The 15,668-nt window shown below is 43.8% G+C and overlaps 1 protein-coding gene across 1 annotated transcript in view; it reads right to left on the reverse strand.

Moving 5' to 3' along the window:
- Positions 1-13,236: 13,236 nt before the first annotated feature.
- TBCA (tubulin folding cofactor A) overlaps positions 13,237-15,668 on the reverse strand; it is a 48,389-nt gene continuing 45,957 nt past the window's right edge. The window contains exon 4 of the mRNA XM_060201076.1: positions 13,237-13,571. Within this exon, the coding sequence (XP_060057059.1) occupies positions 13,491-13,571 (81 nt within the window). The 3' untranslated portion in view covers positions 13,237-13,490. The remainder of the gene's footprint in view (positions 13,572-15,668) is intronic.

Here is a 15,668-nt window from a genome sequence, read left to right on the forward strand (position 1 = left end):
TTGATTGGTATGGGAAACAAGAGGCCTTTATTTCATTGAACTGAAACCCTGAACAGTTAATGTTTTTTTGGGAAGAAAAAAACTGCAAAATTTATGCTGGTTCTCAAAATTCAAACTGTGCAGCTCTTGTTCATTTTCCCCCTAAATCGAATGCCCCCCCTTCTATGGCTCACTGGGGGTTTTCCTTTATAAATAGCAGAATGACTCCAAACTATTATAATACAGCAGATCAGAAGCTTAAATTTCACATCCCTAATGCTAAAGGGAAAAACACCCGCCCTTTTGGTATTAGTCACATTAGATGCCATCTAATTGCTAGTGCAGCTGTTTCCAGATGTGCCTTGACTTTGTCTCTGCCAGGCAGCCTGAGTGTCTCATCAGCTTCATTATTCAAACAATAACAACAGCATTCTCAAAAGCCAGGGCCATTCTTTAGAACAAGCTGCACAAAGCGCTCTTTAATTTTAAGTTGTTAGCGGCCACTGTAGTGGCCGCTAACAACTGAAATAGCTCTGAATGGCATCCCATACTCCTTTGTCTTCTCGAACCTCGTACCATGCACCAAGACCCCAAATTTCCACTGTCTTCCCGCACTGGAGTCACGTGCACTGCCCCACAGTGGATGGCAGGGTGGGGAGTCTGTGCAGGGGGGCACTTGCTGATTTAATGCAATTCTTCAAAAAGCAGGATTGTTAATTAAAAGCCATGAAGTGAATAAAAGTCAGAGCCCATAGGAATTCTCCTATCTGCCACTGAGAGGAGGCCTCATTTGCATTCCACTGCACACACATCTTTGAAATCCTGGGAGTTCAGTGAATCTGCAGCTGGTACCATTTCTCCCTGGGCCAGAGGACTGAGCTTCTGGGAGATGCCTGCCCACCTACCCACAAGGCAGTAGTGTGTTACTCTGCTGCTGCTGTCTTTTTTTTTTTTTAATCTAGCTTTGCATTTTCAAATCACTTCCAACAGGAACTGGAATCGGAAGGGCACCAGCATAGTCATTGGGTGACTGTGGTCCAGGCCTGGTTCTCTCCAGAGAGCCGGCTGGTGGCTCCCTACCCTTTCTTGTCCCCAGAAGCTCCTACTTCCCTTACCTGTGACCTGAGGGATTCCTTCGTACCCCTCTCTCTCAAGTTGCTTCTATGTCCAACGACCTCCAAGCTTCCCTCTGCTGAAACCCTCTCCCATTCAATTCATTGTGTATTTATCAACACCCACGGCAAACTCTTAGAAAGTAGGGATAGAGAGAGGCTGGGGGTGTGGGTCCACCTGCCAACGCCCAGGTCCAGCAGAGAAGCAATGACAGAAGCCAGAACTCCCACCTTCTGCACTCCATCATGATCCTGGGTCCATGCTCCCAGAGGGATAAAGAACAAGAAAGCTGGGGGCCGGGCGGTGGCACAGTGCGTTAGGTGCACATGGCACGAAGCACAAGGACCTGTGTAAGGATCCCGGCTCTCCACCTGCAGGGGGGGTCACCTCACAGGTGGTGAAGCAGGTCTGCAGGTGTCTGTCATTCTCTCCCCCTCTCTGTTTTCACCTCCTCTATTTCTCTCTGTCCTGTGCAACAACAACAGCAATAGTAACAATAAAAATAATGACAAGGGCAACAAAAATGGGGGGGGAAAATGAACTCCAGGAGAAGCGGATTTGTGATGCAGGCACCGAGCCTCAGCAATAACCCTGGAGGCAAAAAATAAAAAGACTAGGGAAGCTTCCAGTGGAGGGGATGGGACACGGAACTCTGGTGGCGGGAACTCTGTGAAATTGTACCCTTCTTATTCTACAGGCTTGGCGATCATTATTAAATCACTACTGATAATAAAAGAAAAGTAGGGATCCAACTTATTATTTTCCTGTCTCCAGGATTATCATTGGGGCTTGGTGCCTGCACTACAAATCCACCGCTTCTGGTGGCCAGAAAGGACAGAGAGAAATTGAGAGAGGAGGAGAGACAGTGACACACCTGCAGACTTGCTTCACCACTTGTGAAGTGCCACCCCATCACGGGCTTCGAACCTGGATCCTTCTGCAGGTCCCCGCACTTTGTACTATGGGCACTTAACCCAGTACACCACCGCCCAGCCCGAGGGGTTCCAGCTTTATTCCTCTACTTTTCTTTATTTTAACTTTACTATGACCTTATCAAGGAAGTGTTAATTAGGACTGTTGTTATAATGGTGCATTTCCACATTTCCCCAAGATACATAAACATTAAAAAAAAAAAAAAAAGACAGAAGTTCACCAGAAGAATTAGAAGGTGAAATTGATGAAAATTTCCAGAAGATATAAGAAATCAAAAGAACAAAAGAGGCAAAAGAACAGAGCCTTTTGAGAACAGTGCTGGATACTCAAGATCAAGAGACACAGTTGCACTTGTTTTTTCTAGTATCCATAATAAACAAGAAAGAATAAACAGGCACGATTAACTTTGGTACGCCTATAGTATAGTATATAACATTTAATCCAACAAATCTCTCAGTAAGCCATCCATATAGATCATTCATAATATATATTTTTTAATTTAATTTTTTTTTGCCACCAGGCTTATCACTGGGACTTGATGTCTACACATCAGCTGCAGCATTCCTGGTGGTAATGTTCTTCTCCTTTTTCTATACAGATGAGGAACAGAGAGAGAGAGAGAAGGAAAGACACCCGCAGCACTGCTCCACTGCTCCTGGGGCTCCCCCCTGCAGGTGGGGACCAGAATTTTGTGCCCTTTACCTGGTGAGTCACCACCCAGCCCTATTAAAGCTTTTTACAACCATTTCTCTCTGTCCTATCCAACAACAACATAAATAACAATAATAGTAACTACAACAATAAAACAAGGGCAACAAAAGGGAATAAATAAATAATAAACAGGGTATGCTATTCCACATTTAAAAAAAAAACTAAAGCTTCTGGGGGTAGTGCTGGAACTATACATTGTAATCTTACAATACTGTAACCTTCTATTAATCAAATTAAAAAAAAACTGAGGCTTTTCCCAAAAAATGAAGGTTGAAATTTCTATCAAGTCATGAGATCTCTGTTGATGTGAAATAAGTGAAAAATCCGATTTCTGACACTGCCAGTGATCAGTTTAATAATCATGGTTTGGCAGGCCATGGATTATTTCAGGGCAAGAAAACGGTGTACCTCTAAAGTGTTTAAAAATAAAGATGTTTTATGACTTTAAGTAGCGAAGAGTTTTGCAGAATGATCAGTACCTGAGCTCTCTTTATGGCCCAGTCATATTCCACTGTGTGCATTTGTCACATTTTATTTATCTGTTCACCAGTTGTGTGAGTTGTTTCCACTACAGACATAATCTTTTGTAGATATTTTTTAAAGATTTTTAATATTTATTCCCTCTTTTGTTGCCCTTGTTTTTTATTGTTGTAGTTACTGTTGTTGTCATTATTGGATAGGACAGAGAGAAATGGAGAGAGGAGGGGAAGACAGAGAAGGGGAGAGAAAGACAGGCACCTGCAGACCTGCTTCACCGCCTGTGAAGTGACTCCCCTGAAGGTGGGAAGCCGGGGGTCGAACTGGGATCCTTAGGCCGGTCCTTGTGCTTTGCACCACGTGCGCTTAACCCGCAGCACTACCGCCTGATTCCTGCTTGTATGAGTGCTAAGAAGCTGATAATAATCCCCTTTCCCCTCCATTTTTTTTCCCCTATAGTCCTTATCCTTGTAAGTAAGGTTTTTTTTCTATGACTTCTTTCAGAATTTTTCATTTACCTTTGATTTTTCAGCCAGGAGTGACATTCCTGGGTGTGGTTGGGGTATCTCTCTCTTCTGCTGTTATTCTGTGAATTTCCTGAATATGTGGTTTGGTGTTTGGCAGTAATTGAGAGTAATTTTCAGCATCATCATATTTAATATCTACTTTGTTTCAGTTGTGGCCTTTTGGGATTCCTGTTACGATCTACAACACCTTGTGCGGCCGTCCCACAGTCCTTGAATATTGATTCTATTCATTCAGCCTCCGTCAGTTTGGGCAGTTTCCACTGAGTGGTCCTAAAGTGCAGAGATTCTTTTCTGGGATGTGTCTTACAGATTGATAAAAATCATTAAAAGCAGGAGTCGGGCGGTAGCACAGCGGGTTAAGCGCACGTGGTGCAAAGCTCAAGGATGGGCATAAGGATCCCGGTTTGAGCCCCCGGCTCCCCACCTGCAGGGTGGGGGGTCGCTTCACAGGTGGTGAAGCAGGTCTGCAGGTGTCTGTCTTTCTCTCCCCCTCTCTGTCTTCCCCTTCTGTCTCCATTTCTCTCTGTCCTATACAACAATGATGACATCAATAATGATAATAACCACAACAATGTTAAACAACAAGGGCAACAGAAGGGAAAATAAATGTAATTTTTTTTAAAAAAAATCATTAACAGCATTTATTTTTGTCAGTGTTTCTTTTCTCTCCCTGCCCCCAAAAGACACAACAGGGTTACTGCTAGAACTCACCACCTACAGAAATGGCTCTTGGTGGCCATTTCTTTTTTCCTTGATAGAGGGTGAGAGACAGAGGAAGAAAGAAAGAAGGATAAAAGAAAGGAAGAGGGAAGGAAGGGAAGGAAGGAAAAAAGAAAGGGAGTAGATAGCATAATAGTTACACAGACTCTCATACCTGAGGCTCCAAAGTTCCAGGTTCAATCCCCCACACCACCATAAACCAGAGCTGAGCAGTGCTTTGGTTAGAGAGAGAGAGATGAAGGAAGGAACAAAGGAAGGAAAAGAGAGACAGAGTAGAGACACCTGTCGTACTGCCTCACCACCTGTGAAGAATTCCTTTGCCAAGTGGGGACCTGGGAATTGAACTCTGGTCCGCACACATAGCAATGTGTGTGCTCTACCAGGCCAGTCAGCGCCATGGCCGGCGCCAGTGTTCAGAACTTCCGCAGCTGGCTCCTGGTCCGCATGTCCCTCTCTCCGCAGTGCTCAGTGTCCAGGTTCTCTGCTGCAGCCTCGATGGTGTCAGCAGGTGCGATCGATGGTGTTTGACGAATGCCACGTGAAAGGACGCGCTGCTGTCAACAGGCCTTCAGTGGTGTGGCGCTGAGGTGTGGGGCGGGGACAGTCTCCCTGGTTTGGTTAGTCTCGTCTCTAGTGAGCCATGCTTCTGGAGTGCTACCTGCAAGGAGCTTCTCACTCTCCCTCCCTGCCCCCACTGCCCTCCCCACACGCAGGACGTGCAGAGCAGGCTGGTGCTGGCTATTGGGTATTTATTTCCCTTTCCTTGGGACCTGAATCATTCAGCTCTCACAGCATTTTAGCAGCCTGGGCTCTGCGAACGAGCATCTCCTCCTTGGGGAGGCTTTGTTAAAAAGGACAAAGCCTGGGTGAGGGCGTCTGCCCAGGGAAGTCAGGTTGGCGTCATGGTAGCACCTGCAACTTGGCGGCTGAAAAGGCGCTAAGATGTAAAGCAGGACAAGTTGTTTAATTATCAGGAATCTAGAGGGAAGGCTATAGCGGGTGAGGTTTGGGGGGTCTCCGTTTTGGAAAAAGCTAGCCTAGATGAAACGGTCAGTCAACAGAATAAACTAGAAAATATAAACTGACTCAAAATTTCTATCAGTACCTAAGTGGTCTTTTAAGATTTTATTTCTTGGGGCCAGGTGGGGGCGCACCTGGTTGAACACACATGTTACAGTGAGCAAGGACCCAGGTTCAAGTCCCCGGTCCCCACCTGCAGGGGGAAAGCTTTGCAAGTGGTGAAGCAGGGCTGCAGGTGTCTGTCTGTCTTCCTCTCTACCTTCCCCTTCCCTATCGATTTCTGACTGTCTCTAGCCAAGAGAGATAATGCAAGATTTATCTCAGCTCAGCCCAACATCTTGAAACATCCTGGTTCCAGAGACTTGATTGTGATGAGACCTACTGGGGGGGCTGTCTTCTGTCCTCACTGCTTGTTTTAGAGATTTACTTATTTTATGAGACATGGTGGGGGTGCACGTGTGTCAGAACACTGCTCCATCAGATGCGGCAACAGGGCCCAAGCCATGGGCCTCACCTTGCAGTTCTGTTCTCTGCCAGCGGAACCACTCTTTCCAACTGCTTGATCCCATTGTTTTACCTGTTACTGCTTTAAGTTTCAGTAGTGAACTGAAATAGCTCCTATACTTATTCCCACTCCTCTTCAATTCTTCAATTTTAACATTTTGATATTGTGACATTATACCCACATTAATCTATGGGGCAACTACCATCTTCTTTTTAAAAACAACTTGTTTCTATGAGCAACGTGAGAGTACTTCTCAGCTCTGGCTTATGTTGGTGACAGACACTGAGCCTGGGGCCACTGAGTCTCAGGCATCAAAGTCTGGTGTTCAGTCATATATTTCACCTGGGCAAGTATTGCCATCTTAGAAGATTCTCACTGGGGGCCAGGTGGTAGCGCAGTGGGTTAAGTGCTCGTGGCGCAAAGCACAAGGACCAGTGTAAGGATCCCGGTTCCAGCCCCCCGGGTCCCCACCTGCAGGGGAGTCACTTCACAAATAGTGAAGCAGGTCTGCAGGTGCCTGTCTTTCTCTCCCCCTCTGTCTTCCCCGTCCTCTCTCCATTTATCTCTGTCCTATCCAACAACAGCAATAACAATAATATTAATAACAACAACGATAAACAAGGGCAACAAAAGGGAGAAAAAAAAAAGCCTCCAGGAACAGTGGGTTTGTGGTGTAGTCACTGAGCCCCAGCAATAACCCTGGAGGCAAAAAAAAGAAAATTCACACCAACAATGTATTACATTTCCCGTGTTTTCCACTTCTTCATTTTTTAAAACATTTTTATTTTTTATTTTATTATCTTTATTTGTTGGATAGAAACATTCAGAAATTGAAAGGGGTGAAGAGATAGAGAGAGACAGAGAGACACCTGCAGCCCTGCTTCACCACTCGCAAAGCTTTCCTCCTGCAGGTGGAGACCGGGGACTTGAACCTGGATCCTTACCTTGTTTTATTTTATTTTTTAAGAGAATTTATTTATTTATTCATGAGAAAGATAGGAGAGGTAGAACCAAGCATCACTCTGGTACATGTGCTTCCGAAGATTGAACTCAGGACCTCGTGCTTGAGAGTTCAGTGTTTTATCCACTGTGCTACCTCCCAGACCACTGAACCACAATTTCTTTTTTTTTTTTAAGAAAGTATTAATTAACAAAACCATAGGGTAGGAGGGGTACAATTCCACACAATTCCCACCACCCAATCTCCATAACCCACCCCCTCCCCTGATAGCTTTCCCATTCTCTATCCCTCTGGGAGCATGGACCCAGGGTCATTGTGGGTTGCAGAAGGTGGGAGGTCTGGCTTCTGTAATTGCTTCCCTGCTGAACATGGGCGTTGACTGGTCGGTCCATACTCCCAGTCTGCCTCTCTCTTTCCCTAGTAGGGTGGGTCTCCGGGGAAGCGGAGGTCCAGGACACATTGGTGGGGTCTTCAGTCTAGGGAAGCCTGGCCGGCATCCTGATGGCATCTGGAACCTGGTGGCTGAAAAGAGAGTTAACATGCAAAGCCAAACAAATTGTTGAGCAATCATGGACCCAAAGCTTGGAATAGTGGAGAGGAAGTGTTAGGGGGGTACTCACTGCAAACTCTAGTGTACTTCTGCTTTCAGGTACATATTTTGCAGTAGTTTACGGATACGTGTGAACATATGCTCTCTCTCAATGGTGTTTATGTACATTCCTAGTAAAATGTAGTCATATAAATCACTAGTTAATACAAGAGGGGGAAAATTAATTGTATGTCTCGAAGTTTTTCAAAACACAAAATGAATCTTTTCAATATATAGGCTGTGTAACTGATATGCAGACTCTCTCAAAAGCCTAGACCAAGTAGATCAGAAGCAACCAATAGCACAGCTATATACAAGATACTGGGTACTGTACAGCAAACCCTAACAAAAGGACTTTTCAAAGTTAACCCAATTACCAAATAATATGATGATAACATTAACTATCGATTGTCTTTTTGAACCCTAAGACAGCAGGAACCTCACATCTCCACTATAGAGCCCCTACTTCCCCCAGTCCTGGAACCCTTGGATAGGGCCCACTTTCCCGTATGCCTCTCCCAATCCATATCAAATAATATTGCATCTGCCGATCACAACCTAACCAACGCAACTATTGCCACCTCAATATGCTTCAGCTCAGACTGTGTCCAGAGACTTCACGTGTGGAATGACAACCCTTCAGCTTCATTACTCGGGTGAGACCTTTCCTTTCATAGTATACTCTAATTTCATCTCAGGTGGTTCACTTTCTAACAAAGTCCCAAAACCTAGATATACACCAGTTTCTGTGAGAGAGAGCTTATGTTCACACGTATCCGTAAACTAGTGCAAAATATATACCTTATTTTTAATCTATTCATTGGTCTGGATTTGAACGCTAGAGAAAACGAACTCATGAGAAAGCATGGGCAGTAAAATCAAAACAGGAATAAAGATACGTGTGGGGCACAAACAGTCATGACTAACGAACAGAGCACACACGTCACCATGCCCAAGGGCCTGGGTTCAAGCCCTGGCTCCCCAGCTGCAGGGGGGTCGCTTCATGGGTAGTAAAGCAGGTCTGCAGGTGTCTCTCTTTCTCTCTCCCTCCCCTCTCAGTTTCTCTGTCCTATCCAACTAAAAAATAGAAAAAAGAATGAAAATTGGCCAGTGCTTTCCTTTTTGCCTTTTTTTCCAGTGAAGATACGTATCTACCTATAGAAAATTTCACAATAAAAAAAAATATATTCCCTTTTGTTGCTCTTGTTGCTTTACTGTTGTAGTTATTATTGTTGTTATTGATGTCATCATTGTTGGATAGGACAGAGAGAAATGGAGAGGGGAGGGGAAAACAGAGAGGGGGAGAGACCTGCATCACCGCTTGTGAAGAGACTTCCCTGCAGGTGAGGAGCCGGGGGATTGAACCGGGATCCTCATTCGGGTCCTTGCACTTTGCGCCATGTGCGCTTAACCCGCACTACCACCCGACTCCCCCACAATGTTTTTTTAACCATGGGTGTGAGAACATTGATGAATAGCAGCTACACATAGCATCTACATATCACATCGCCCCTAGAACCAAAGGTACTGAGTATGTTTCAACTACACCATTCCTGGTGGTATAAGCTTTCCATATACAGTCTAAACTATTTTAAAACATTTTTATGACTCTCAGTGGAAAATCATTATTTTGCTACTGTATTTGGTTATCACTAGCATTTAGAAAGTCCTTTTTTTTTTTTTAACGTCCTCAATTATAGTATAGTATTTTTGCAGTCGATTTGAGAGCTTGGGAAGGGGAGGGAGGAACACTAAATGGATTGAAAGCCTAAGTCCCTCTGGTGGGACAGAGTGATGGTTTGGAGGGTAGATGCACTGACACTTATCTTGGGGAAATGTATCCTAGTGACACCAATAACGTTATAAACCAAAATTCCCTAATTAAGTGCCATAGAAGCTGGGGGGATAGAAAAGGGAGAAACAAAAGCAACTGGATTCTATGGATTGGAATTTTTCAGAAGGCCATAACAGAGTACCACCAATGGGCAACTTACAGCAGAAATTACAGCTTTGCAGTCTGGTAGGCCTGAAGTTAAAACTCAAGGTGTTGCAGGTCCTTACTCTGTTGAGGATTTAAGGGAGAATATAGCCATGACTGACCATCTTTAAAAAAAAAAAAAAAAACTTTATTGGATAGACAGGTAGAAATCAAGAGGGAAGGGGATGATAGAGAGGGAGAGAGACAGAGAGACACCTGCAGGCCTGCTTCACCACTTGCAAAGCTTTCCCCCTGCAGGTGGGGACCAGGGGATGGAACCTGGGTCCTTGTGCATTGTAGCATGTGCGCTCAGCCAGGTGCACCACCACTCGGCCCCTATGACTGGCTGCCTCTTGATTTCCGGTTTCACCTTGAGGCTCTAGCTCACAGATGCACAGTTCTAATCTCTATATTGCTCTATTTTCATCTTAATTATCATTATTTCACCACTAGGGTTATTGTTGGGATTCAATGGCTTCACAAGTCTGTGGCCATTTCTTTTTAACATAGATAGATGATGAGATACAGAGAGAAAAAGGAAAAAGCGGTGGGAAAAGACGCTGTAGCATTGCTAAATGCCACATGAAGGCTCCCCCCCGAAGGCTCCTATGTGTGACCCAGGGTTTGAACCCAGACCCCTGTGCATAGTAATGTAAACACTGGGGCCAGGTGGTGGTGTACCTGGTTAAAAACACACATTACAGAGCACAAAGACCTGGGTTCAAGCTCCTGGTCCCCACCTGCAGGGGAAAGCTTCATGAGTGCTGAAACAGGTCTGCAGGTGTCGGTGTCTGTCTCTGCCTCTGCCTCTCTCTCTCTCTCTCTCCATATCTCTCTCTCCCTTCTCAATTTCTGTCTTGGCTCTATCCAATAATGAATAAAAACTAGTGTATACACTACCTGGCAAGCACCACTGGTTCCCTCTCTGTTACACGGCCTTCCCCTACTGTCTCTGCACTGTCTCATTACAGTGTCAGCCATATAGATGAAAGGCCTATCTCGCCTCATCTTAGCAGATGACATCTGTAAAGACTCTTTCCAGTAAGGTGTATTGTAAGGTGCTGAAGATTAGGATCTCCACTGTCTTTTTGAGGATTTATAAATAGTTGTCTACATTCATTTTGAAGCTACCCACTCACATTTCCTCATAGCGCCTAGTTATTTTAGGTTCAATTCTCTGTTCTTGCTGTCTCTTATAATGAAAATGCCTCTTTTCTAATACTTCATTTGCTTCTTGCCTTCCCGGAATCTCACATTACTTTAATCATACCTACTCAACAGTCTTACATTCAATAGTTGTGAAAGTAGATCACTACTGAAGGGAAACATCTACCAAATACTCATTCGACTGCTTTTATGAACTGTGTATTTCTACCCCGTCTGTTTGCCAGAAGAGGTTTCTCTGCTCCTTCAAAGTAACAACCGCTTGTGATAGATATTCGCTCCAAGACTTCAAAGGCACCTTGTCCACTACCCAGTAGTTGACAGAAAGCACAAAAGTTAAAAAGAAGGCACACATCTTCCATGACGTACATTGGTGATACCTTTCTGAGAAGCAGTCCCAGACACGGACAAATGCCTCTCACGTTACAAGAGCAGGAAGACCACGAGTGGCGGGCAATGCAGATTTTTCTGAAGCACTCTTGAACGTTTCAAGTACACGACTCCTTCTAACTGCTTCTAACTCGCTTCGTGGCGCACTCTCTCTCCACCGTTCAATTTCTTCCCCACGAAAGCACTCCAAAGAGCCTCAAGGACTAAATTACCTGATTAACCCTTTAATGTCAACTGCATCACAGCGCTTGTTCACATACATATCAAGTTTACGTTGACATTTAAAGGCCCTAACTTGCCGTCCGAGGAGGGATTATTTAAATGATCAAATAATAAGACTTAAGTGATAACCAGCTGCCAGATAGTTCCTTATTAAATTTGATGGGATTTTTAAAAAGCCAGGTAATGTAATGAAGTTTGCAAAGTAATTTACATTAACCAGGTTTGACTGCTCAATTTGGAAGTGATTCAGTGCACACGTCCAGTTGTCGAGACACTTTTCAAATACTAGACTTGGAAGGTTCCTGCCCAGAAGCCGAGAAGTGCTAAGTGAACATCACATTATGTTCTTTCAGCCAAGTTGCTTGTGTTAGCAGTGTGCTTTGGGATTGTTTCCGGCTATTTCTATTCCTTCCCAGGAGCTGCTTACATGACTCACACGCAAGGTACCACAGAAGACCAAGGAATGGCCGCCTAGCTCTTGTGGTGCTGACGACCCATCTAAAACCTCAACGAGACGGCACGCCTGGTTGAGAGCACGTTACCATGTACAAGGATCCCCGGGTTCAAGCCCCCAGTCCCCACTTACAGGGAGCAAGACTCCCAGTGATAAATCAGGGCTGTGGGTGTCTTTCTTCCTAGCTCCCTGTCCCAATCCCCTTTTGATTTCTGACTTGTTAACTGAATTCCTGTGGACCAGGAGTGTGCGAGTGAAGACGGTAGGATCCAGGAATGCGCTCCATGGAAATCCACCCCTGGTTTTGGCATCCCATATACTCTACGCATTATGTCTCTTATCCCTCCTCTTTCTCCTCCTCCTTTTTTAGTGATTTAATATTGATTTACAAAATTACAAGATAACAGGGGTGCAACTCTGCACCATTCCCGTCACCAGAGTTCTGTGTCCCCAGTCCCTCCACTGGAAGTTCTCCCTAAGTTGTAGATATGGGTTAACTATTATTTCTACAATCATCTGTCTATATTTGTATATAACTGCCTTTTTTTTTTTTTTCTTTTTAAAGGTCCTGTCTTCTCTTCCTTCCATGTCACCCGGCCACCTATTCCTGCATCCAAATGTCCTCCCTTTCTCTTCAGGTCTTTGTGAATGGCAAGGAATGTACTCTAGTGGGTGACTATCAACCAGGTCTCCAACATACTTTGAAATGACATGATTTAGTAAAGTTTCTAATGCGTACTATTTTCTGCATTCGTGTTTTATCTAGTAAAGCATTTAGTTTATGCTTCACAACAGAATCACCTCTAACATTTGCAGCTAACATCTGGCTTTGGGCTCTTCCTTTCCTTTATATGTCTAATGTCATTTATTGGCTAGAGACAGAGAGAAACGGAGAGAGAAGGCAGAGAGAGAGAAGGAGAGAGGTTGAGAGACACCTGCAGCCTGCTTCTGAAGCTTTCCCCCTGTGGGGTGTGTGTGTGTGTGTGTGTGTGTGTGTGTGTGTGTGTGTGTGTGTAAAGGCTTTCCCTTTCTTATCAGTGTATTCTCAATTCAGAATACTCTGCTCCAAACTTGGGTTTTTACCTACACTTATAAAATGAAGAACATCGGGGGTCGGGCAGTAGTGCAGCGGGTTAAGCGCACACGGTGCGAAGCACAAGAACCCATGTAAGGATTCCGGTTCGAGCCCCTGGCTCCCCACCTGCAGGGGAGTCGCTTCCGAGGCAGTGAAGCAGGTCTGCAGGTGTCTGTCTTTCTCTCCCACCTCTGTCTTCCCCTCCTCTCTCCATTTCTCTCTGTCCTGTCCAACAACGATAACATCAATAACAACAATAACCACAACAAAGCTACAACAACAAGGGCAACAAAAGGGGAAAAAAATCACCTCCAGGAGCAGTGGATTTGTGGTGTAGTCACTGAGCCTGCCAGCAATAACCCTGGAGGCAGAAAAATTAAAATTAAATAAAAATATAATGAAGCATCTAAACTACAAATAGGATCCAACAGATTTAATTATCAGTCAAATAAAACGTTACTTACTTTAAACAATATGAAATAAACAATTTTATTACATGGACTCTGATTTATTTGACACATTAAATTAGGAAAAGAAAAAATATATGCAATTGCAAAAAAAAAAAAAAAATCATTCTTAGTCTCTACTTGAGCATACAGCAGTGGTCAAAAATCATGAACTGTGGAATGGATCCCAGGACTTAATGCAGAAAACACCCTGCAGAGAAAAGCTTCAGGCTTCTAACTTCACTGAATCCAGGACGACACGTGCTTCCTTATACTCTTCAGTTTCTTCCAAGTCTTTTTCACTCTCCTAAAATGAAACATAACAAAAATTAAGTTTCTTTCTCCAAGTTCAGCGCTTGTTTGCTCAAACACTACAGCCCATGAACGTGCACAGCTCAAGAGCTAACAGGACAACTAGCTCTCCTCCACTGTTATGGGCAAGGGCACAGATACCAGGCTTCACTTTATTTCAATTCTCATATAGTAAATGAAAAGTACAGATCTCTAGAGCTGTTGGCATTAATTAAAAACCACAGGAAAAACAGGTAAAGTGTCTAACCATGTTTTGTCAACATAGCATCACCATGCAAAAGGAGTAAGAGTGAACTGAAAACAAAGATTGAAGATTTCTTTCTTTTTTTTTTTTCCTTATTGGGGGATTAATGTTTTACAGTTGACAGTAAATACAATGGTTTGTACAAGCATAACACTTCCCAGTTTTCCACATAATTGATAATTTTCTTTTGTAGAAATATGGGAAGAGTCTCTCCTTATTTTGTGTGTGTGTGTGTGTGTGTGTGTGTGTGTGTGTGTTTCAACATTTTAAACTTACAAATTAAAAAAAAAATTCCCCTTTAGGGAGTCGGGCTGTAGCGCAGCGGGTTAAGCGCAGGTGGCGCTAAGCACAAGGACCCGCATAAGGATCCTGGTTCAAGCCCTGGCTCCCCACCTGCAGGGGAGTTGCTGCACAGGTGGTGAAGCAGGTCTGCAGGTGTCTGTCTTTCTCTCCCCTCTCTCTCTGTCTTCCCCTCCTCTCTCCATTTCTCTCTGTCCTATCCAACAACAATAATAACTACAACACAATAAAACAACAAGGGCAACAAAAGGGAATAAATAAATAAAAATAAATATATTAAAAAAAATTTAAAAAAAGAGGAAAAAAATTCCCCTTTATTGGGGAATTAATGCTTTGCATTTGACAGTAAATACACAATGGTTTGTACATGCATAACATTTCTCAGTTTTCCATATAATAATAATAATGATAATGATGATGAATACACTGCATATATAATGACATTCAGGGTAGTTATCCTCTACTTCAGGGGTGGGGAACCTTTTTGTTCTACCAAGGGCCAGGTGGGTATGCACAGTATCTGACACACAAAACTGTCACCTTACAGATCAGCACTTAACTCTGACTAGGCAGTGGCCGCCTTGGCAGAGAGCCAGACCAAACGGCTCCACAGGCCATCTGCCACTCGCAGGCCAGACAGCCCCCACTACTGCTGAGAGACAGAGAGAGAGACACAGAGAGAGAGAGAGATCGCAGCACATCTGCCACCCGCAGGCCAGACAGCCCCCCACTACTGCTGAGAGACAGAGAGAGACACACAGAGAGAGAGAGATCGCAGCACATCTGCCACCCACAGGCCAGACAGCCCCCACTACTGCTGAGAGACAGAGAGAGACACACACAGAGAAAGAGAGAGACCACAGCACTTCTTCCTTCTGCAGGTGGGGACCCCGTGCTTTTAAACCTGGGTCCTCTTGCACGGCAGTAACACCTTTGCTCTGCCAGGTACCTTGTTTCTTGACCAGCTTTTTTTCTTTTAAGGTTCCAATGAAGTTAAGTTCTTTCCCCAAGTCTTTGTTTTTTGTGATGTTTCCCATTCCTACCGAGTCTTAACTACTTACAATCACTACAGTGGCTACTGGTGTCACACCAGAATCAATACTCTTTGAAACAGAAAAGTTTCACTTATGTATGTATTTTGAAGATGTGTGAAATTATAATCGAAGCAAAATATATACAGGTTTTTAAACCAATGTCTCAAGAAAGGAGAAAGGGACTGGTTGAGTATCATGTATCTTGCCCCAAAAAACAAAGTGCTAACTTTTCCGGATATTTCCTTGACACACGATACATGGAATGATTATTAATGTGTTATATTGATAAGGGACAAGTAAAATGGTGTCACGGAAATTCCCAGTCACAGAAAATTTACGTTCTTTTCTTTTTTGCTTAAGTTTTGGCTGTTAGGGAGAGTTATCCTGCTTTTAAGAGGTTATGAAATTCTGTGTTGAAATTAAAGCAAAATGTAAACATTTCTTCTCCCCTTTTCTTTCTGCAGATTTAATTCTAATATTATTTTGGTATGAAAGCAAACCTCATTCTGTTTCA

Source organism: Erinaceus europaeus, chromosome 11 (assembly GCF_950295315.1).
Source record: "Erinaceus europaeus chromosome 11, mEriEur2.1, whole genome shotgun sequence".
Lineage (NCBI taxonomy): Eukaryota > Metazoa > Chordata > Mammalia > Eulipotyphla > Erinaceidae > Erinaceus > Erinaceus europaeus.